This window comes from Pygoscelis adeliae, unplaced genomic scaffold (genome assembly GCF_000699105.1).
Source record: "Pygoscelis adeliae isolate BGI_AS28 unplaced genomic scaffold, ASM69910v1 Scaffold286, whole genome shotgun sequence".
NCBI classification, from domain to species: domain Eukaryota; kingdom Metazoa; phylum Chordata; class Aves; order Sphenisciformes; family Spheniscidae; genus Pygoscelis; species Pygoscelis adeliae.
In genome coordinates this window covers 6,062,783-6,087,511 of record NW_008825076.1, presented here as the reverse complement: position 1 = coordinate 6,087,511, position 24,729 = coordinate 6,062,783, and the positions used below count along the sequence as shown (strand labels likewise).

Here is a 24,729-nt window from a genome sequence, read left to right as displayed (position 1 = left end):
TATTGTAGTATTTAAAGTTACTGCTCAGGAGCAGGTGAAAAATACCATTTCCAGACTCTAAACACCTACCTTTGAGTTACGTAGACACAACTCGTTAGGTTGAGAATTATATTCGTTCCCACTTTCCTGGGAAAGAGCAAGCAGCAAAAAGTGGCTTTCCCCTCATCCTTTGTTCATCTAGGAGAGCTCCTGACTCATCAGCTAGTTCTCTTCCTTCCTCAGCACAAACTCTGCAAGAGTTTAAGTCTCCATCTTCCCAACATCTTTCTTTTCAAGATGCTCCAGCATCCTGCAGCTATGCCATACAGTCCTTAACTCTGAAAGACCTTCTGTTGGACTATAGCTAAGCTGCCTACATGGAGGACCAGTTTTTATCCATGAAAAACAGAATTGTAGAAGTGCAATGTCAAACAGAAGGGAACTGGGTAAGTCCTCATGGCCTTCCCAGTACCTCACTGCCACCACCACGCCATTAACAGAAGATGGAAGTAAGAGGAGGGAAAGGATTTGTGCCAGTTCCCAGAAGACAGCAGGCAGGATGCCGGGTGCTGCCGCAGCCTGCTGCCTGGAACAGCTGCCACACAAGCCGACCACAAGCCCTGCAACGTGCCCGCTCCCCGAGGACAGGCGATACAGACCAGCCCTTAAACTCTTCAAGATCTGCATTCATTTCATGGAGGTTTGGCAGAAACAGAAATGAATTTCATTTTGATACTAACATTTCTGAAAGCCAAACAAAGATATATGCTCCTCACTGTTCCCTGCTAAAAGACAGACAAAATTGATTTTTAAACATTCGGCAGAATCTCCTTGCAAAGCTTCCTATATATAATCGTGTCACTTCCAAGAGTGAAAAAAACTTCTTTTTAAAAAAATGCAGAATGTTAAATGAGCCCATAGCAAGACAAACTTTACACTAAGCAATTCACACTTCAGAAAATGACAGTTTAAAAAAAAAAAATTAAAAGTTTTACAAACAGCTATAAAAAGTTAATTTTTGTGAACAAGAAACATTGTTTAGAATTTTAAAGTAATTCACCAAACAAAGAATCCATTAATATTTAAGAATTTAATCAACTTTCAAGAGCAAGAAGGGACTTTTGGAAGCTGGATTGATCTTGAAAGAGAAAAGCCACTTTTCCGCCTTCCATTTTAAGTATACCTTTCTTGTTTTAAACAGGGACTTCAAGAGGGGAAAGTGTTTAGAACCCAAGACTTCTCTGAAAGAACTGATGACTCCAACGCAGTTTGCTCAACTTTCTCTTTTAACTTCTACTAGCCCTAATGACAGTAGCTTGCACATTCAAATTAAAATAGTCTTCCCTCGATAAATCTCAGCTACATTTTGTATTTTGCCTTTGCTACATTTTTTTTAGAGTGTGCTCACCAGGTTAATTTCAAGGTATCAATCATGTCAGATTTTACAGGAAGTAACTTTTGTCAGGTCCCTTGAAAATTTAAGATGATAAAAACAAGTTCAGAATTTCAAAGTGACATTAACCTCCAAGCAAACATTTTGCTATTAAAAACCTCTTACTTTGCATATTCTGTTATTAAAAACAATGCCACTGCATGATCAAAAATGCCAGAAAGGACAAGAACTAGTGAAACTAACAATTAGAAAGCTCCTTCTGCAAGAAAATAATGTCATATACATTACTATCAAATTGAATAAATATTAGAATTATTACATATTTTGGAAGGAGACAGCAGTGGTACCTTAGAAAAAAAAATCTGTAGTTTGTCAGCAGTGTACAAGGTTTATTTTTGGCTCAAGAGCCCATGATGTAGAATTAAGTGTTCCACTAGATGGAGCAGGACAGTAAAATCGTCATGAAGGCCACCCCCTTTGCTGACCCATGAAAAAGTCAATGTCCAGCAATCAGGGACGATAAGAATTTTAACTTTCTTCTGTGCATTCAGGGCAGAACAAAATTTGTTCCTCTTCCAAAAAAGGGCAACACAAAACCCCCTTAGTGCTTAACAATATTTACTTCTTCCAGTCATAGAAGTTGACTATTAACAAACACTAACCAGAAACAAACAGATAACCAAACTATCAGAAACAAAAGTAGTTTTTCCCCATTTCTTTCAGCTTTACACTAGGAAAGACAAAATTTACTGGATAGTTGACAGAAAATGAAAATCTTGTAGTATTTTTTATTTTGTAGCAACTGAACTTGCAAAAAGTTCCATGCCAAACGATCAAACATTAGTCACCTAATGCAAAAGACATTGCTACACATCAAACAAATTCACACTAGAAACAATGGCAAAACTTCAAAGAGGCTCCTAAAGACCTGGAGCTGTGCAAGTCATACTAAAATTATCTCCCTGGTCTCTTTTCAAACAGAGCTAATTGTTGATTTACCTTTAAGTCTACCTAAACAAAAAGAACCTACCCTAAAAAAAGAACCTTACAAATTTTATTTCATCATATGTTCTTTAAGAGATGCAGTAGTAGACAAACTGCAGTTCTCCATTATCATGTGAAATGAGAAACCTGCATTTCCTTGACCCTTCTCCAAAAGAAGTAGAGAGAGTATAAACTAACAAAGAACAGTTTTAGCCATTAATATTCCAAATTTAAGGCCTGCAATTCTTGAGTATACACAACAAAAATTACCAGGAATGGTCACAATTGTCACAAACATCTTGCCATAAAAAAATTCTGAACCATGCTATATTGCTATATGTGATAAATAACCGTAAACATGCAGCAGTCTCTCATGACAATACTAATTATCACAGTGGTATAAATAGCAGAAGAGACTGAATGACTCAGATACGTGCACGAAGGCACACAAGCAGAAGTCTTGGTGACTGATCACAGGCTGCTGCCCATGATTGTTGCTATCACCTCTTTGTTTTCAGATAAATAAACTGCACTAAAAACAAAAGCTACAAACATGGGCATGTTTCACACCAACGTACTTTCCAACTTACTAAAACTTGCTGCAGTATCTGAAGCTGTCATTTGGAAAGGAACTGGTCTAAGTGGAAGAAGCAGGAAATTTGGTCTTCAAGACAATACAATTGTCCACTGCATTAAGGTGTCAGCCTGTATTAAGACCATTTGAAAGCATCTGCAAGGTTTTCAATATAGATATTATTGTCTAACTGAATGCCAGTTTTTCCTACCTCTCTGAACAGCTGATTACCAAGAATTCACTATGTAGCATACACTCCTTTTCCAAGGTAAGGAAAAGTAAGCATCAGTACCATCCAAATCACTGTCATTAACATTAAATTAAAAAATTTGTACATCGCAGTCAATATACAGCAGAATAGAAACAATACTTACTACTGTGCACAATCAATCAGTTGATACTCATTAGATCTCTCATAGCAGGCTTTCACACCTTCGTCTTGCCAAAGTGTTTTTGTATGTTCATAAAACTCCTGAAAGAGTAAAAATAGTATTAGCAAAATGGATTATATATGAAGAGAATCGACAAATGGTAACATATCGTTACACCGCTGTAATGAACAGTAAATGGTAGCATATTTAACAAAAAACTTTAAACATTTTCAAAACCTGACTACAAGTTCAGTTGGCTTTCTTAGTTGTTTTGACTTTAACGTTTTGTAACACTTGAAGAACTGCTTCTCAATCATTTTGATTGAGTCCAACTATATATTGAAAGAAGGGTTAACTTTTCATTAATGATAATTCTGTTGGCATTTTCAATAATCAGTACTATTTGATAACATTTGTTCTTTAACTCACAATTCCACTGCATGTTATATTTATTTGGCTGTCAAGATTTTTATTTTTCTTCAATGAAACACCATTTCTCAGTAATTCTTACATAAAGATAGCAAATTATGATTAGGTTTTACTTGACTTTCCAAGTTAGTGAGGATCTTCAGGGACTATATAGACATCTGTACCTTACTTAACTCTGTATCACTTGACTCAAAGTATTTGCAGAATTTATTCTTTTACTGTGTAAAAGGATATTGGACTCCAGAAGAAATACAGTGATACAAAGCTAGATCGTGTTTTGATTGTGTCAACCTTAAAAATTATAAGCCAAGATATGAAAACAGACAGCCAAAAATGCGATGCTTCAGTTTCGTTGAACCTGTAACACAAGTATAAAACACAACCAGAAGCCTGTTCTTTTTTGAATATAAAAGATGCACTTTGGCTTCATAGGGATGTGTGCAATATGTAATTGTATTTCTGGCTATCAGTCTAAGATCTTTGAATAGACTTAGAAAGAACAGCAGCAGCCTAGTGACTTAAATACGCACACCACTGTGGGCATTACTTTTATCAACGGCCATGAACTTTTCTTGGCTAACTCTCAGAGCTTTTAAAATGTTTTGAACTAAATACTTTTATTCTGATTTTAAGTGGTTCAGGTAACTTATTCCAAATCAGCTTTTTTGCATCCAGGACAGCACGTGACCTTTAAAATAGTTGCTGTATATATTCTGTTTCTCCCCCCACCTCTTTTCTTTACAGTAGAAATATTTTTAAAAAAAGAATATATTATTTTAAATAGCCATTTTACTGCTTTGAGGTTCCTCCATTAACTTAGCTTTGGAATCACTCCATCTCTTGGGGTATCAGTCTCTCACATTCTTTTACTATCAGTGTAGTACAAAGGAAGGGGCCACATCCAAATGTGACTTCCAAGGTTCCACTTGAAAATACCTTTTTAAAAAATTCACTTTCCTACCAGAATGTTAACTAACACCTGAACTGTACCAGAACAGTAGGTGCTTTAAATGGCATCTTAAAGACACATAATGGCATCTTAAAGTAAATTTAGTGATGCAGATTTTCAAACCATCCTCTTTTTGGCAGGTATAAGATGCATATGTGATTGTATGATCATACGATTGTGAATACCAATGATGGAAACAGCCTATCAAATGTAAATTTGATCTTGCTTTTATTGCTGTTGAATATTCACTAGCTGCACATACACACACAAGCGATAGCAAATGCACACTACGCATCTAAAAAGCTCTCTATGGTAAAATATTGTTCTAATTTCTTTTAAAGATATTATAAATTTTATACATAGTATTAGATGTATCTTTTCAGTCTGCTCCCTGCTTTTATAACTGTCCGTGAACAAAAAGGCCAGTTAAATGTCTTTCGTAAGTAGATAAGATTTTACTTCATTTTTAATATTTGTAGATTGTACAACCATTTGCTGTTAAAGGAAGTAAATGATAAATCAAAATCTTAATTCCAGTCGTCAGTTTTCTTTCTCCCACTGCTGGAATTATTTTCATTGGATGCTTTCATTTTGAAGGTTTCCAATTTTTTGGCAGTTAGGGGACTGTCAATTACCTTCAATCTTCAACTGTATCACAGCATAGTGAGGAAAATGTCTTTCCAAAGCAAAAAGGAGTAGGAAGAGAAAGTAAAGGAGAGAGGGGAATTTTCTGGAATCTCACTGTATTTGGACCAAACCCATTTTGGGGTGGCTTTATATATTTATTTTAAAAAGTAACAGTAGTCTAATACAGAACATCTTACAACTCACTCAACTTATTACTACAAAGCTGGAAACTGAAAAATTGAATCATCAATTGTACGAGTTATTTTGGTGAAACAGCAGCTGATTCAAACGGACACATACCATTTAAATCTCCCATCTAATCGAGATAACTTACACTAGACTTCAGAGAGTTAATGGAACTATTTGGCAGAGATATGGTTCTAAAATAGACATCTACTTCAAACTGGGGTCAGCATCTGCCAAGCCAATTATCTCCAAATATACCCCAAAATACTGGCTTCATCCTGCATTACAGTAAGTAAACAAATAACTAGGCAAAGATAAGTTTACAGAAAATGCAATAGAACATAAAGATTCTTCATCACCTACAAATGCAAATTTAAAGTGAAAAGAGGCAGTGCCTTAATGAAAAAGTCACAGAACAGTAAAATTGCCACAAAAATGAAACACAAAAGTCCTTCCTCACTACTGTTTCTCACTACAATTACAACATTCTGGTAGAGAACTGATATAAAGCAGTTATTTCAAACAACTTATGAACTCCATCATACCTTGTAGAGAAACATTTGGAGTAGTTTCTGCAATCAGACTCTTAAAACGGGATGAAAAGTAAATCCAGTTCCTGGCCCTAGCATAAACACATTGATAATAAAAAGCCTAGGATTGAGTTTAACAGAACAGTTACATATTGTTCAGAAGAGTCCACCCTGTGTATTTTAAGGGCAGTTCTTAACTTCTAAGAAAATACGTGGATTACAATAATGGGACAATGATCAATGTTTGTGCCTTGTTAGGCCAAATTAGCAATAAAATACTTAGTATTGCCTTTATGTCTGTCCTGCTAATCTGAACTATAACCAGCAATACTGATGCAATCGTTTCAATATGGTTATTAACTGTCCATGTGGGATGGAAAAAGAATTTAAGTCCACATTCTTTGAACTTTTTACTGGCATTTCAAAATCAGGATCTACAGCAAGTAATGAGTAATAGATTATTACACTAAGACACAGTGGGTTTTTTGGGGGTGGGTTTTTTGTGTTTCTTTTGGTCTTTTGTTGTTGTTTGTTTGTTTTCATTTTGTTTTTAAAACCGAACTACATGACTTGTGATAGCCAAATATGAAGGCCTTTTATTAATAAACAACCTTTTGTCTTTAGGCCACATCAAATACATCTTCACACATTTTGGGACTAATGCTGACCCAGCTTACACAACTGTAAACTAGGAAGGTGTTCACCAAAGAAAAGTTGGAACCAGGCTTATAGAGTTCCACTCTTGCTTTATTAGAAGCCTACTTATACTAGCGACTGATTTTGGAATTAAGACATAGTAGCTAGTTGCAAAAAAACAGATCCTCCCTCCTCCCCAATACACCTACACTAACCACAATTCTGAAATAATATTTAAGAAAAAGAATAACATAAGAAACCCTCAGCATCCCATTTGAGTCATGGAATGGAGCCCGGGGCTACTCTCAGGGAAGGCAAGTAAAACCACAAGATTTGTTATGTATTCAGGTAAAACAGGGGCTTCGGAAGCCACTAGAAAAATCAAGTTAGCAACAGGGTTGTTTTTTCTTTTTTTAGTTAAATAGGTCTAATTTGTATGAGATCTCTAAAAATAATGAGTTAGGAAACAAATTAACCAAAAGTAGCAGGCAAATTTCCTGAAAAGAAATAGCCAGAAAACTAGTCCTTACATGTCTGGTTCTTGTTTCCATAACACTGATTCATTTGCTGGCACATTCTAATATAACAGACTCTACAGCAGCATCAACACAGGTTTCTCTTGCACTATAAAATGGAACTCCTAACAAAACAGCTAAAATAAACAAATAATGCTAAATAACAATTTGGTTTGAGATGACATTCCACAATAAACAGGATTTAAATGTTAGGTTCCAAACGATCCATAGTTTTTGCAAAGTGTGGTCATATTATCCATTCTTGCCCTATGCATAATTAAAACTGAAAAAAAAAATTCAAGTTATGTCATTTTCCATGAAAAAAAAATGCTGCAGTTACACGATACACACCCAAGATCCTGTTTAAACTATAGCTGAAGCTGTGTAAAGCAACAAAAGTCAACATAAGTGATGACAGCATGGCATCACCAAGGAAGGTGAGAAATGAATTCTTCCTAGGAATTATGTCAAGATTGTAGCATTTATTTACCACCACACCAGACTTTACACTTTTCAAAGCGCTAACGTAACCCTAAAGAGGGAGAAATTCTTGTGTAGAACACTTAGGGAAAACGATGCCAATGTAACACAAATCTGAACAGAACAAACAGGGCTTGACTTTGAATGTGTTCAGGCTGGGCAGGGGCATAGTTTGAATTCCGGGCACAATCCCTAACTAACAGGCTATGCTTCTGTGAAACTATAAAAAACTCTGAGAAAATCCACTGCCTGGGTAAACCTTCTCTGGTCTTACTTAGATAACTGAAGTATCAAGGACCATGACTTGCTGATGGCGAGGAAGCCTCGTCTCTCATCATACCATAACACCATGATATTTAAAAAGTCGTATTTATGTGAAAAGAAACATATTTCAGTGCTAATGTTTTATTTATTAGACAACACTTTTTCCACCTGCTGAAAGTTTCCCAATACAATGAGTCAATAGGCAACATTTGTAAATTGCTTGTATTCACTTACAGGAATCTATGCAGACCTCTAGAGAAAAAAACCCATCAGCGGAAATCATCATGTAAAAGGGATGCTTGGAAAACAGTACTTTGTTCCAGAAAGATCTTACTGACACAATTCTGGCTTAGAAAAGGGGCAATGCAGAGTCTAATCAGGTTTAAAACCTACTTGTATTAGAAAATTTCAGCAAATTGAATAAATGGCAGCAGGTAAACAGTGGTTTTCTTAAAAGTCAAACCAGAGAAAGTGTTAAAGAACTTGGAGGTTGAGCGTTTGGGTTGTTAAAAAAAATAATCCTCAAGAGACAAACTCCAGGCCTGGGAAAAAATAAAGGAACCAAGATCAGCTTTTGAGAGGCATTCTAAAAGGATAAAATATTAGTAGAAAAGGAAAGAGAAAAACTGGACATACTGTCTACAAGGTTTTGTTCCCTCCAGATATATAAATACTCAAGAGACTTTTAAAAAAATGTTTATGAAGCAATGTTTTATAGGCATTAGGATGTTGGCAGGGAAAAACATTGGCACAGTTCTTGCTACTATGACACCATGTTCACAGGAACCTTAGCACGGACATGCAACATTACTTTTTCTTTGTAGAATATAATATAGGGTGGATCTGCCATTAGAACAGCTTATTTACTAGTTCCAGCTAAAGTCAATGCCATTGAAAAAAAAACCTTACCTACTAAAAGGTGTGTACAACCATTACACAATGTTGTGGTTAAAACTGGGATTCAATTCCTGGGCAAAGTTCACTGTCCCATGGAGCCGCACATTTCATAATAAGAGTTTTAAATAGGTCATCCACTTACAAACCTAATGATTAAAGGTCAAACCAAACCAGCTTCTAACTGTAAAACTGTATCTTGGAGGACATTTGCTTCCCGACGTGTTCAGCTTTTAAAAATAACATTGACCATTAGTTTCAAATCCCTTTACAAACCTACTCTGCAAGGTGGGGGCACATGAACCTTACTTTCATGACAGTCAGGCAGTTCTGCTGCATTCCACTAACAAACCGCATTAGAACAGACAAGGTCACAGGACGGCAAGGCAGCACGGTGCATTCCAAGACAAACTGCACACGTTGATTTTCTCCTTCCAGGATAGGTAAATACATGACAAATTGATTTATTTTTCACTGCTCGTATCTGAAATCAAGTGATTACTATTGACTGTAAGGCCACTCAGAGAAGGAAACTGATGGCATCTTGTCATTCCCCCTGTGTTTGGGCAGGGATACTAGAATGTGTTAAATTTGTCAAATCAGACAGTTTAATAAGCCACTTACTTGAATAGGGAAACATCTGCATTCCTAATGGTGTGAACAAGTGTTAATTATTGCTTGCTATTTTAGGGAAAATATGCCGATGATATCACAAAGGAAACGCATACCTACAAATAGTTGAAGATATTCTCCAGTTACTGGCATGTGTCCAGAGCTGAACACAAAACTCTTTGGGAGAGGCCAGAGTACTCAGCACTTCCCATAAACGAGTCAGAAATATTTTCAGCAAGGATTCAGTCTCATTATCAATAGTTTTTCGTGCTTAGAAAAGAATGATGCTGAAATATTTTGGGTTTCTGCTTACAGTATCTTCACATTTCTAGTAGCACAAATTAAACTGGATGTGACTGCAAGGAATGGACAATGGGAAGTGAATTTTATTTAAGAAACTCCTGTGAAGTTTGAACTTTCATTTTTCCCCTTTGTTAAGAGTTTCAAAACACCACGGTATTTGAGAAGTGTGCCAACACACAATTCCATACCCATAATCTACAAAGTGCCTTTGGTTAAAAGGCCTCACTAGCATAGTATCACGCTATTTCTCTTTTATTTCTACTTTCACAAGAAGTTTAATCGCTGCAGAAGCTTAATCCGTTGACACTAGAACACTGGTCAGATTTAATCCTTTCACACAACTCCCATTTAAAGCACATCATGCTCATTAGGGAGGAAGAACTCACTTTTGGTGAGAACACTAAGATGGAAGTTGGCAGATGTGGACCCTACTCCCCATTTCGTCAAGATTCCTCTGCAATTTTAATCGGAGTAATCAATGTTCCTCTGCTTCTTCAGGGTATACTCATACACGGAAAGAAGCCAATTCATTAATGGATTAAACTTACTGATAGCATAAAAGGCTCACAAAAAAGTCTTCTATACCATTCCAGCTCTCTCTTGGGGCAGTAGAGAGTGGTAATAGAGGCATTTCAACCATCAGCTATTTTTGTAGACCTCTGGCTAAGAAGGAAGGTTTAATAAAACTCTGAGAAATTTCCTTTGAGCCTTAAATTAGGGTTTGGAAAATGTCTTTCATACTACGTCATTTAGTTGCTTTTTGTGTAATGAATATATAATAAACTTAAAACTAATAGTCAAATCAAATGACTTTACCACCTTATGCAGTGCTAAGGACAAACACCATTTCAAATCATGGGTTGAACCCAGGACCATACTGCAACTTTGCTGCCCCTTTCAGGTTGGAAACAAAAAGCCTATTTTTGCCGGAAACTTCCACCAACAGAAAAGGGTAAAAGATAAAATAGTTCCTCCTCATTCTAAATTCAGACAAATCCCAAGAACAGATCACTAATCATCTTATGATCTTTCTGAAGAAACAGAATCTGTATTCATAAAAGTATTCATAGACTCATAATACAGTCTACGTGAAGAAATCAAGCTCACATACACTTACAATAGATTAATTAAAAGTTCTGTTTATTTGCTGGGATTTTTTTTAAGAGTAAAAAGCTACCCAGTTTCCTGGGAGCTTAAGAAATCTTAAATTTTACTGGAACACTGAAGAGATGTCACGTACTCTCCAAAGGCAAGTTGAAAACCCTGGCGACCCGCTGGTTCTCTGAACAGCGGGACTCTTACCAGAGGAGATGCTTGCATTTAGAAAACACGATACCCTTAACAGCCCCAGTCAGCTACGGGCACAACAGGTCTCTGGCAGGATCAAAACTCGGAGTCACACACGCAGCAAATACACAAGCAAATACCTGTTCATCCACACACCTTCATTCCCACACGAGCTCTCGCCAACTTCCATTTGAGTTTGACAAGGGAAAAGGCCCGCGCTTGTGGATCTCTCTCAAGATTTGGGACCTGACATGTTTTTTAAATTCCATCATAACTCCATCTAACGGCACACTCCCTGTTGCTCTGTTCCGTGTAAAAGTCTCCCTGTTGGGAAGTCACAGATGACTGCATGTAAAAAGGTAACTTTGCACAACTTTGCTGCACTACAATATATTGTATTTGGTACTGGAATAATGCAAAACAACTTTAAATTGAGCACTAAGGGACACATGTAAAAAGAGCCAAGAGCATTCCACAGAATCAAAATGTAAAATAGATCACAATATTTTTCACTTTTTTCTTTTTAGCTACTTCCATGCTCATCCAAGCTCATCCTTTACTCATCTGACGATGTAAATTAAATTAAAATTCCAAAGTTATGATTCTTTAGAAGCATGTTTACCATCACATTTACAAGTCTTTGTACATTACAGAATTTTTATGCCCAAAGGCACTTTTTGTTGTACGCCCAAAAAGCATGTCCACAGGGCAATTTGCACATTTACATGTTGCTTAGTCTTTATATAGATTCTCACAGAAACTCTTCTCAAGCCACTGCAATACCAGGCAGGCTCACAGGTAAAATTTTATTTCATCTATGCGTACACCATTGTGTGATAGTCTCTTACTGTGATTAAAACCAGAAAATGCTTAAGAATTTCTATATTAAATTTATGCCTATTTCCTGTTTAATTCAGCTGACAGCTCTTCTATTTCAACAGAAATTGAATTAATCTGTTCTTGTTCTTTGAGACTGCTCTGAGGAAAACAAAGAAGAAGTATCAAGAGAAATTAAGTCACGATTTCTTCAAATGAATTTTTCAAATGAATGTGAACTTATGAACCTATAAATATGGTACGGTGGGAATTTACTGGAGAAAAATACAAGTGCAGAATAAAGCATTAGTATTTACTTCAAATGCTAATCAAATAAATTAATAATAAAGCAAAATATAGGGTGGGGTTTTTGTACCATAAAAACACTGCACTACAGAAAACATGTGCAGATAATGTCATTGTCTAAAGTCCCGGATTGTAGATTCTCCAATTTAAGGAAATACTTCATGGGATTTCAACAGAACTATGTGAACACCTCAGTGAAAGCACAGCAGAATTCAAAGGGCACATTCTTTTAATTTTCTAGCCAAAAATATTTTCACTTCATGCACAGAATATGTTTTATTTTATTGCATGTAACAAACTGAAGCATAAGAAGTAATAGCATCCCCATTTTCACTGCAGTTAGAAATGGCTGTTACTGGCAATAAAATCTGGATTACCAGAAGGTGGGACAAGAGTTGTTCCTGCAGATGCTGCCACATTTAAGAATCGAATCAGGTGTAGCAAGTACTGCAGCAAACTAAATCAAGAGACTAACCACCATCTAGAAAAGCAATGCTAATTAGTAAAGCTGCTTAGCTCTTACATTTCATCTCATTTCTGTTCACAGAAGTCAGAAGGGAGACTGTTTGTTTTTTTTTTTTTTCCTTTTTTTAAATACACCATGTACTCATTATTTAGGCTATATTTAAAGTCAAGGTACTGTAATATTACCGTTCTTCTGAAAGACTAGCCTAAATATATATGTAATTTTACTGAATACAGGCTTAACAATTTATGAAATGCCTCCTACAGAGATGCTGCTAGTCGAGAGCTTTCTACGTTCTTCAGAAAAACAGATTCTCAAGTTTTTTGGAAGAAAAGAAACTAAAAAATAAGGTGAAAACTAGGGGACCCATAATTGAGGAAAAAAGGGACAAATAGAGAAATCAAGAAAAATATGCAACCTTCATTACTAGATAGCACAATAAACCAAATTTTGTATTAAAGTAAAAATATGAACCCCTGACAAATTATCAAAATCAAACCTACTATGCATAATATTTAAATTGGTATTTCTCAAAGCTTCATGCTCATTAGTTGGCATCCATTAAATACGTTGATTTCCTGATACATACAGCCTGTGTGTGTTACTTTTGCTAAACAGATCAATACGGTATAAATGGATATAAGCAATTTTATAATTTAATATGTTTTAAAATAATTTCAGCACAGCTACAGCAGCCATGTGGGACCACCGGGGAATTCCTGCACATCCAAAAGCTTGCCATTCCAGGTGACAACTACTATGACAACTGCTGTCGACAGCGACCAGGAATTTTCTTGGGAACCTAAAAACTGAATTTTGTAATAGTATTTGCTTCTACTTATTAAAATAATGTCTAGTCACCAAATAAGTCAGATACTACTTTATGCTTATAGTCAAGATATTTTCATTTCAATTATTCATGAAAAAAGCTTTGTGTCAACATAATATTTCTTAGTATGATGCAATGGGCTAGTTCGCAGCCTAACTAAAACTTAGGGTACTGCAGACTGAAGCTGAAATAAAAAAAAAAATCACTTCCAATAAATAGGCTAGCAATGTCCGAATTGGCTAGATATTGCTATGCATTCATAAGAATAAAACATTCATATCAGGCATGCTCATTAGTTGGCATCCATTAAATACGTTGATTTCCTGATACATACAGCCTGTGTGTGTTACTTTTGCTAAACAGATCAATACGGTATAAATGGATATAAGCAATTTTATAATTTAATATGTTTTAAAATAATTTCAGCACAGCTACAGCAGCCATGTGGGACCACCGGGGAATTCCTGCACATCCAAAAGCTTGCCATTCCAGGTGACAACTACTATGACAACTGCTGTCAAAAAAGACAGCGACCAGGAATTTTCTTGGGAACCTAAAAACTGAATTTTGTAATAGTATTTGCTTCTACTTATTAAAATAATGTCTAGTCACCAAATAAGTCAGATACTACTTTATGCTTATAGTCAAGATATTTTCATTTCAATTATTCATGAAAAAAGCTTTGTGTCAACATAATATTTCTTAGTATGATGCAATGGGCTAGTTCGCAGCCTAACTAAAACTTAGGGTACTGCAGACTGAAGCTGAAATAAAAAAAAAAATCACTTCCAATAAATAGGCTAGCAATGTCCGAATTGGCTAGATATTGCTATGCATTCATAAGAATAAAACATTCATATCAGGCATCTACCCATGTGGACAAAAATCAGAGATTTCAGGAGATTCGTTTGGAAATAATTACTAGTTATACATGTTTTAGTTATGAGAAACAGAAATGAAGTCAAGTGGCTGTCTACCTCAGAGTCCCTATACTAAAAGGCAGCTTCAAAAGAACCTTTAATTAATCTCTGCTCAAGAATTTATTTCTGCTATTAAAGGATAGGAAAAACAGCTTTATTTAAGTCCTGTTAAACTCTGATCAGGTAAACTCAATTGGATTATCTAGAAGTCCATTTAGAAGGAGCTGCTCTGTGTAGATAAGACGATGGAGATTTAAAAATGAGTAAGTGAAGATTATTTCAGAGGATCTAGTATCACATCACTCTGCTGATACTGTCTGTAATACTCTCCATTCCTTTTTGTTAACAACATTAACATTCTTGAGTTAAAAATACTCCACGTTTTCTAGCAGTTTTGCACCTCAAAATGCTTAAAGACATCTCTGAGATAAATATATTATCACTATTTTAGAGATTACAAGATATATAGAGCATTAAAAAAAGAAAGTGTCAGTGAGGACAGTGAGGTGACTTGCTCAAAATAATAAAGCAAGCCTGGACAAGAAAGAGCAAGAGCCCTGAATTTTCTCGCTGTGATAGCTGCCCAACAGCCACACAATATTATCCAGACACCCAGAAACCAGGCTCTGTCTCCCAGCTTTCCCAGCTTCCCACGGCTACACCCACCAGAGAAACTGTTTTGCCTACTTCCCCACCCCAAAATCTGTGACATTTAAGATAGCCTCCTGGGAAATGTCCCCCATTAGAGCGAATATGTTTGTCATTACATTATCAAGCTAGCGATGCTGTCAAACCTGAACAGCTCTCTTCTTCCATGATGTATTTAGACAGGAATAATAATGTATCTATCATTATACACATCAGGGTGATTATCTACAGGGACAGATAATTTTGTTCTGTTGCCTACATAATTAAGGAACACTTTTGGCAGCAAAGAGATCCCAGTTCACATCTTTTCTTTCTGAGACTGTATTCTCTTGTTATTTTCTTGAAGATTTTGGTGTCAAAACCATTTTAGGGACTCCTACCCCCACCTCTGACCCTGCTGCACGTTAACATATTACACAATTTGTACCGCCTCATTTGTACCACACTGCCTACAGGCCATGTTGTAAACCAGCCTTCAGAACTGATCCCTGTTAAAAATAACCTCCCCAAAATAGAAGAAAGAGGGAGTAAGGGTTACCGGGGTTATTTTTAACCTGGATCGGTTCAATGGTCTGATTTACACTGGGGACCCAATGGAGGTTTTTTTGGTGCAAGCGAGGGTGGCACATCATGGTGTGAAGGACAGGGAAGGGATGGCTCCGGGCAGAGGAGATGCTAAGCTGGCTTTGAGGCTGAAGGCAGCATGTGGTAAAGCTTGGCCTCAAAGACACCACTCAAAAACCATAATAAAACTATTCAGCAGCACCGGTAGTGGGAGATTCAAAATAACTAGAATGAAGCAGTGTAATAAAAAATAAACCAGGACCAAAAAAACCTGCAGACAATTTCACCAACACCCTAAAAATGATCCCATCTCTTCTAAGAATGTATTTTCTTAGATCTAAAGAGCCATAGGCTGGAGTGACTCCTCAGTTATTTTGCATTTCAATAGCTAATATTCTGATTCTACTACTTTTTGAATACAGTCTTTCTGAAGTTATTGTGGTATTTTCAAAAGATATCTTCCTCAGCTGAGTCCATATCAATTACAAATAGGCAGTTGTAAATACTGTTTTGCTATTTTGAATATTTCATTAAAACCAGAGAATTATAAAGGGACTGTGGCCCAAAATAAATACAATTTATTTGGCAGCTTGGTTTAAATTCATTGATCATGGAAAGAGAAATGTTCACAGAATGAGAGCATTTCCTTTCCTCTTCTAACAGTAAGAGCAAAAAGAAAGGGATGAGAAAAAGGCCACTATTCTAGTTGGTACTAGGGATGGAGAAAATATCCTAACCACTGTCTGGTATGCAGAACAGGAATAAAAATATCACCTCTATAACCCAGCTAACCCAACATCACCCTATATTTGAAACAGATATACAGCTAGTCAGAATTATTGAAAATATTTATGAGGGTGATTTCTGATATTGAAAAAATACACACAATTGTGTTGAGCTAAATGCATCAAAGGACAATAGTGATAGAAATGCCATTTGGAAGCCTCAACTACAAGCATCGTTTGTTTTTATTTTCCATTTTAACTGATGGAATAGTTGTAAAAACAGCCTGAAATTTTGATTTGTGAGGTCTTTGTTCTTACATGCCACATTGTCCCTGTAAAGGATGTATTAATCTGGTTACACGTAAAAATTAAAGAGTAAAATTTACTCCTACAAAGTTTAGCTACTGTGAGATAACTAAAAAAGCAGTTCTAGCACAAACTTGGGCAAGCTTTCAAATTTACTGCTCAAGCAAACCAACTTTTCTAGTTGTTTCATTAGAGAACCTCAATGATGAGCATAGTTCATTTTATAATTTCTAAATCACTTAGAAATTTCTTCTTTTTAAAAAACATTATTTATCATGATACAATCTTAAAACATAAGCCCAGCAGCAGTGTACTGTACATGTGTACCTTCAGATCTGTACCAATACATCAATACAGAAAGATTACTACCTCATTTCTAAGGCTTTAACTAATGCACATTCACAATCAGCTCCATTATTAAAATTAAATGCTTCAGCTATCTCAACTAAGTTCAGTTTGATTAACTTGGAGGTTTTCTTACTTCAACTTCCTTTTCCTTTGCTTAAAGTCGTCATGCTGGCCAGTGATAATTTAATTGCAAGATAAAAACCCAACTTGAATAAAGGCAATGATAACGGTCCTCCTTAAATAATCTTTCATAAAAAATCGGTACGGTAGTGTTTTAGAAAAAATAGAGTTCTGCTTTCAGTACTTCTCTATGGAAAGCATGATCTCTGTTATTCTCAGCGTTCATCCAAACTAGTAGGGCTAGACTTTTTTGGCAAGACTTAGTCATTTAATGTCCTGTCATTTTAGCAAGAATGTTTCCCCAATGATGCAAATAGAATACTACACACAATGTTTATCAGTGCTATTCATATTAACAATAGATTACATGGACCTGATTAGACTTCTGTTATTTCCATTTTGCTCTGCTCTAAAAAAAGGCTGTGCAACAAGCCGAGTAATAATAAGGATAGATTTTACCCCCAAAAGAAGCGAAGTATTTTGCAAAACTGAATCAGAACAGCACTCCATTACCCATGGAGATATTATGTCCTCAAGCTATTTTAGAATTCCACAGTGAGCTAAGGCAGAAAATACTTCACATAAAACCATGAACTTAGTACTCAGTTGTTTTGCCTAGAATATTACTAATTAGCATTCTCCACAGGTTTTCAACGTGGTTATGTTCCTAGTCTTTATCAACTCACTTCAGTCACATAGGTTTGGGCTTCTTTTTGTAAGTTGCATTTTAGAAATTGTCTGTTGAAAACATACTGAAGACAAGACAAATTGGATTATCGGCTGTAAGACTGAAACTCTTCTAGGTTCTTGCCAATGGTATATATATATGGTGAAACAACACGGAAGGACTACAAAAGGAACTACAGATTTGATCTACTAAATATTGCAATACTTTAAATCATCAGCATGGTTATGTAGACAGAATTCCTTTCAGTAAGTACTACCCTCTTCCTTTCCCCATATGCTACTGTTTGTATTCAAGAAATCTATTTGCTTAATACCAAGTGTGCTGAATTAATAAATCTCCAACATACTAATTTTTCGGTTTTAAAGGGAATGCTTAACCTAGCATTGCACTGTACCAACATTATTTTTAACTCGAGTTGTTTTTTTCTTCTTTTTTTTAATTCAATACAATACGCTCTACAGAAATGACACACATTTCCTGTAAGTCAAAAACTGCAAAGCAAACAGATGGAGACACAGACTAAGAAAAGAATTAGAGTATCAGAATACAGAAGTTGCACTTTGAATCCTAGATATGTAGAGCCAGACCCCTAAACTATCATCACACTGTAAAGCTCCTACATTCTTCCTTTACTTTCTTCTGCCTTTCACATTACACTGAACCTTGCTGTTAGGAAAACTGAATTCTAGCTCCACCTGTGCAACAGGTAATTATAAACACAGACTTTGGTGTGTACTTTAAGCTTCATTTAAAATACTCCTTCACGTACAGAAGAAGGATGAGGCCTCTTATGTTCTAAAGAAGATGTCCTGTGGTTGGAGAAGAAATGACACAATCCTAGTGCTAAACTCTGTATGTCTGTGCATTGCCTTCTGGAGAGCTTATTAATTAATGTTTAGAAAAAGATGAATGGGCACTTAAAGGGAAGCAAAACGGCCTTGTATTTTAAAAGAGTATGGCGCTAAGTACTCACAGCCCTCAAATAATATCTCCTTGGTACACGAGTGTTCTTTCTCCCTACTACCTTCTTGTCCTTCCTACGGCAGAGGAGAGCAGCACCAAATACTATACCGAGGAAAGCATGTCTTCATAACAGCTGATATATGACTCCCCATGAAGAAAATGGAAGAGACAGAAAGCAAGTTCTACAACTCAAAATAGACAGCATTACATATCGCTAACATTGCTAAAAATTCCCCTCTCTTTTTCTGCATTAATACGCTACATAGGAAAAGGTTTAGCTGCCAGTTTATGAAATTCTCCCACCAAAGTACTGGAGGAGAAAGCAGATAATCAAGACTTCCTTAGATATAAAGCATAACTAGCGTAAGGCTACCCTTTCCACTTACAGAAAATTTTTTTTTCTTCAAAGTACTTTTAATTGATCTATAACAAAATCAAAATTATTTTTACAGAGGTACCCAAGGATCATGTATTTTTGATACTATGCACTGAGAGCTGGCATCTAGGGACATTCTAGATCTTAACTTGATTTAAAATACGTAATTAAAATGCAGGTTCAGTTTTTCATGTACCAAAGGACTATAACCTACATTCAGACAAACTCAGAAATCAGATATATATTAGTTTATATAATCACCGAGGGCCAACAATACTCCTTCAAAATTAGTGGCTAATGTATATCCAGTTTAAAACCTCAACCCTACAAACATTTATGTGTGAAATAGTTAATCATGCCACTGAAGCTAGCCACTAGTCAAAGTTATGCACATGCCTAAACCTCTGTAGACTCAGGGCTTAAAAATTTAACACAATACCTTTGCTCAGAGAAGAAAAACTAGTTTTATTGGAGCACTGTTATTTCTGAAGTTGTGTGTCATTCAACACATCAAAGACTCTTCACTGAACTTGAAATTATTTATGGACCTGGTAAGTATATTTCTATTACTTTAGACATCAAGGGCTTGCTACCATGTATCCTACCAGAGATAATACATACTGAATATTAACTGGTTTTTATATAAAAATTGATGTAAAACATATACACTTGGCTTATTCACTTACCACTACACAATTACCCCTTGCTTTCAGAAGAAAAAAAAAAAATTAAAAAAACCAGCGCATTCCAATTGAATGGAAGGAAAAAAACCAACCTCTGAGATAGAAGAGACAAGGAAAATCAAGTATTTCAGTACGAGGTAGGTCACAGGAACTTGTTATAGCATTGTTACAGATCACAACCTGAAGTATCACAAAACAATGGGCAGTAGGAGAGCTGTGGGCACGCAGCCAGTTCAAGAGCATACAGGGTGGAGTAAGGAGCCGCTGACTTTTGTCTCAAATATTCTCCTAAAACTATCTTCAAAGTACGAATTTTTTTGTCCCCCTAGCAGAAGAGGTCACCCGTGAAGGGACCAAATATTCCTATGAATAACACTGAAAAGTGTCAAAATTAAAGAAATGTCAAGTTAAAAATCTCAAAATCTCTAATTTATTTAAGATTCTTTAAGCTAAAATGACTAATAATACATTTTATGTGCTACAGAAGAATCATACATCCCCCTCTCCATCAACCTGTCTGTGCCTGCTGAAATTTGAAAATGACTGGATATGCAGTTTTTTTTTTGAAAATGACTGGATTTGAAGATTACAATGCCAATATTTCCAATTAATTGCTAATAGCATATGACTTCTGCCTTGTACATAAAGTATGTGGTTTTGGTTGTTTGTTTTTTTCTTTTAATAAAGGTTGACCAAAGCAGAGAAATTTCCAGAAGCAGCAACAGTTGCAGAAGGTAACTGTCATTGGTTTCACAGACTAGCTTGTTCAATAATGTTTAGAAATCAGAGTTACGAAAACCTTGCTGTGGTGCAAACTACCCCACATCTTACTACTATTTGCACTTGCACCTTCCTTTCAAGCACCTGGGACTGACTGCTATTGGAAACAAAATTCTGATGTAAATGGATCGTGATTTTGATACATCATTGTAATTCCTACCCTCAGCCCTCTGGAACAGTGCAGAGAGAGAGACTACAAGCTTTGAAACACTCCTGTATTACTGCAAGGATAAGGTACTTCATGGTAATTAATATCTTCTCAGTGTTTAAGAGTTCAGTGTTTGCAAACTGTATTTTCATGTGGTTCTGCTACTAGCCTGGTTGAGATACAGTAGAAATTGATCACAGTGAGTGGGCACAAAGTTATACCGTCAAACAAATAATTATGCTTTCTGCATTTACTCTAGGGCTGCTGGCATTTTGAATGATTAACTAGGACTGGGAGGGTTGGGGCAAGGACCTAGTATGTGGAGCCTTTGCAGAAAGTCTGGACTGACACAGCTGTCAGAGAACATGTCTGAATCGGCAAGAAAACTCTATATTCTTTCAAAAGAGAAAAATTGTCAACAGACTGCTGTGCGTACCTTCACCCCTTTTGGGCAGGGCGATTCCCAACAATATCCAAACATTACTGCCAGCACTGCCCATCTTAACTGTAGCTGATTATTTCGGTAGAGCACAAGAAAGGAGACAAGGGTCTCTGTGTTCATAAAGGATCAGCCTGAATATTCTAGCTGGGTTGCTATATACTTTATTTGATTAGCACTGATCAAAGACACCTACTGTAGTAATTCCCAAAAGAGCAGCTCACTGTTTTTTGTAAATATTTACTACAGTGCAGCGAAATATAATCGCTTGCAAAAAAGCATGACTGCAGCCAACTCCAATTATTTACTTACCGGTGGGAAATCAAAGTCTATCTGGTTGGCTAAATTTAAGATGTAGTCGATTCGAAACTGGTTCTCGGGATTGGCTAGTTCAACTGGAGGTGCCAAATTGCCCATTGCTGTCACTATTGTCTGTAAAGGAAACAAGAAAAAAAAATTGCAGAGAGTGTCTAAATAGCTAGCTTTGAATAGTTAAAAACAATAGCTCGTAAGTTTACCTCTATAGCTTCTTTAATATTGTTTTTAATATCCTGAATTTTCATTTTCTTCTCCCTGTAATAAAAAAATACATTCTTAAATTTATAAGCCATAACAGCAGAATATCTTTTTGAAACAGAACATGAACTTGAAAAGTATTCTATCAAAACTGTATTGTCACTATTGACTAAAGTGCTCTCAGTCACTGAATACTTTTGTAGATAGACCTGATTAACTATCTCATAACTTTTCTACTTAAACAGTAAACATCTATTAATATCCAAAAGTCAGTATATCTAATTATGCTTAAATAAAAAAAAAAACTTACTGCAGTCTTAGACTGGGACTAAGACATTCTGCAAAATCAAACAGATTTTGATTCATTTGAAAGCAAAATACTAGACATATGTGGAAGTCACTTAGAAAAACAAAAGGAGAAAAAAGGGGGGGGGGGGGGGAAATGGGTAAGTTATTAAAAGTAGAAACAAATGAAAGGAGACCAAAGAACCTCAAAGTACAAAAAAATTACAGCACAAAAATGATGTCATAGCAGAAAAAGCTAGAGCAGAGAACTCAACCTGACAGAGACATTCAAACATAAATTCGTTCGGACATAAAATCTAAAATAAATAATAAAGGGCTAATGCAAATATGTAAAATTACCTTTTAACTACAAGCAGAAGAGTAGGCTAAAAAAACACTTGGAATGCTTTATATGAGCACTATCATTTGGGATTAACTGCAGCCAAATTAAAAAGCATGAGGCTCAAACAAGCTAGAGTGTAAACCACTGCCTCTACTATATTTGTATTGTATTTTATGTCAAATCTGACAATAGTTATTTTCAATGCTAAATAGTGCAATCAAATGAAATGCCTGACCAAAGATTTGGTATAACCAGGAATTAGCATCCTAAAGATATTACTAGTATTGAGTCTGTAAACTGTAACTTAATTGTAATGCACTATGACAAAACTTTTACATTATTAATTTCTTGCTATACACAGCATAAAATTACTAGTTTGAGGTAAACCAAGTTAGCCATGTAGTTACTAAAAAAAACCACCTAAATTGTCTAAGTGACCTTTTAATCTTCATTAAACTGTTTTTACAAAACGCTTTCGTTATCTGAATATTTATACCAGCTATTTTTAATTTTTTTCATTTTCAAAACTAACATTTTCCAGCACAGTATCCCAGAGACTTGAAACTACCAACAGTATGTTTTCTTTTTTCACCCTTTAAAAGGCAGTGCTCACACTTTCAGTTTACAGACCACAGCTTGAAAACCTCATTTTACTGAGTTAATTAAGTACTCATATTGCAAATGCTTTTTATCACTTTTTCCTTCTATAATCATTCACAACCAACCACCAAAACGAAACTGAAAGCATATTCACCAATCAAGAATGCAGAAGAACAGCAGGAAAAAAAAAGTACTGCTTAAGTAACAAGGCAGACCTAGACGTCCAAGAGTGGTGGGAATTTTGGTTATCAAATGAAAGATTAATGCAACTTTTGTAAAAGATAGGGTCAAGGAAAACACCACCGTGCCAGCCACATGTTATGCTGCCTCTTAGATACAGATGTGGAGGATCTTACTATATATTCTACAGTTGTGAAAGCATGATTGCAATGCAAGTGCCACTCTTCCAGATGGAAAGCGAACAGCAGCATCAAATCATCTTGTTTGGGATGACTTAGCTGCATAAAGAACGCATCTGAATCAGCAGCAGAACTCTACCAAACAGAAACACGATTACCCCTAAACATCAGCTCCTCATCACTGACCACTGCATATATTCTCAAAACTATGGGGCAGGGCGAGGAAGGTCAGTGAAGCTTGATGCAGAAAGAAAATTAAATGATCAGTAATCAGATGTAAATTCTTGGTTTCCTTAGACTTCTTGATCTACCTACCGACCATCTTATTCCTGAAGACTACCAGTTTTTTGCTTTAGGGATTTGGCACCGCTGATGGGAATAAGGCAGTGAGCCAGGAAAGGCCAAAAGCACTGAACTAAGGAAAATAAATAAGACAGGAAAAGAGAGGAAAAACTGAGGCCTTTTCACCCTCTTCCTTCCCATCTTCAATGCTTTCTATTGGCCCAGGTCTTAAGAAACTCTCCATTCCACAAACTAAGACTTACGGTAGGTGTACAAATACTGTATTTTTCAGTTAGTGCACATATGGTTGCAAAAACGTCAGCCACTTTCTGTTTTTTAAAAATGAAGTTCCTTTCTTAAAAAAATGTAAATAATGGTATGAAAGCAGGAAATGTTTATCTCTGACAGTGTAAGCAATTTGTCTGGCTTCATTTTGCCTCCAATTTTCAGCTGTGTCTTGAACTTAATGAACATGTATCCAGATTCTGCCCCGTTGAGATCAAAAGGGCAACTGATATGCTGAAAGTTAAGCAAGACACTAGTATTTTTAAAGGATTAAGTAAAGAAATAATATTCAGTAATTTTGCTTTGTTTTGGAACATCATTAGAAAGACCGAAGTTTAGAAAGTCTTCTGGTTTTTGTTTTTGAGGTTTTTCTGGGTGGTGTTTTTTTTTTTTTTAAGCAAACTGTCTTTATATTCTCTCCCCTGGAACACTTACGGATAACTATCTCAAAGGATCAGCCAAGTGGACATTTACCTGACTGTTCCATACCATACAATAAAACACATTATTTTTATTACAGGTTTCGGTCAAACTTTCACATTTACAGCTCTTCACTGATCCTCATGCTACTAGCAGCGCTGCAAAGTGACAATGAATATGGAGTGATGTAGAACTCCAGCAATTAATGAACTGCTTGATAACCATCATCACCTTTACAACAAGAATACTCATAGTTCCTATTTCTGGTTTTGTTGCCATGGACCTATAGCATGCCCGGTAAACAAGGAATCTTATTACACAGCAATAAATGTATCATGTCATTTTGTGTTTTGTAATGTTTACTAAGCAAAATTTTCCATGACAATGAGATACTTTATTCTTCTGGAACTCAACACATTCATCAATCACCCATCCAACAGCTTACATACAACTGTAACTTCTTTTCAAAGAAAGGTAGGTGAAACTCATTTTATTCAGGGA

At 35.9% G+C, this 24,729-nt stretch overlaps 1 protein-coding gene across 1 annotated transcript in view; it reads right to left on the bottom strand.

The window, feature by feature from the left end:
- The window catches only part of GNAS (GNAS complex locus), a 64,299-nt gene extending 42,594 nt beyond the window's left edge, over window positions 1-21,705 (bottom strand). The window contains exons 1-3 of the mRNA XM_009326781.1: window positions 21,657-21,705; window positions 21,451-21,570; window positions 3,305-3,402 (exon numbers count right to left, since the gene is read on the bottom strand). Coding sequence (XP_009325056.1) covers window positions 3,305-3,402; window positions 21,451-21,570; window positions 21,657-21,701 — 263 coding nt within the window. The 5' untranslated portion in view covers window positions 21,702-21,705. The remainder of the gene's footprint in view (window positions 1-3,304; window positions 3,403-21,450; window positions 21,571-21,656) is intronic.
- Between the last annotated feature and the right edge of the window lie 3,024 nt (window positions 21,706-24,729).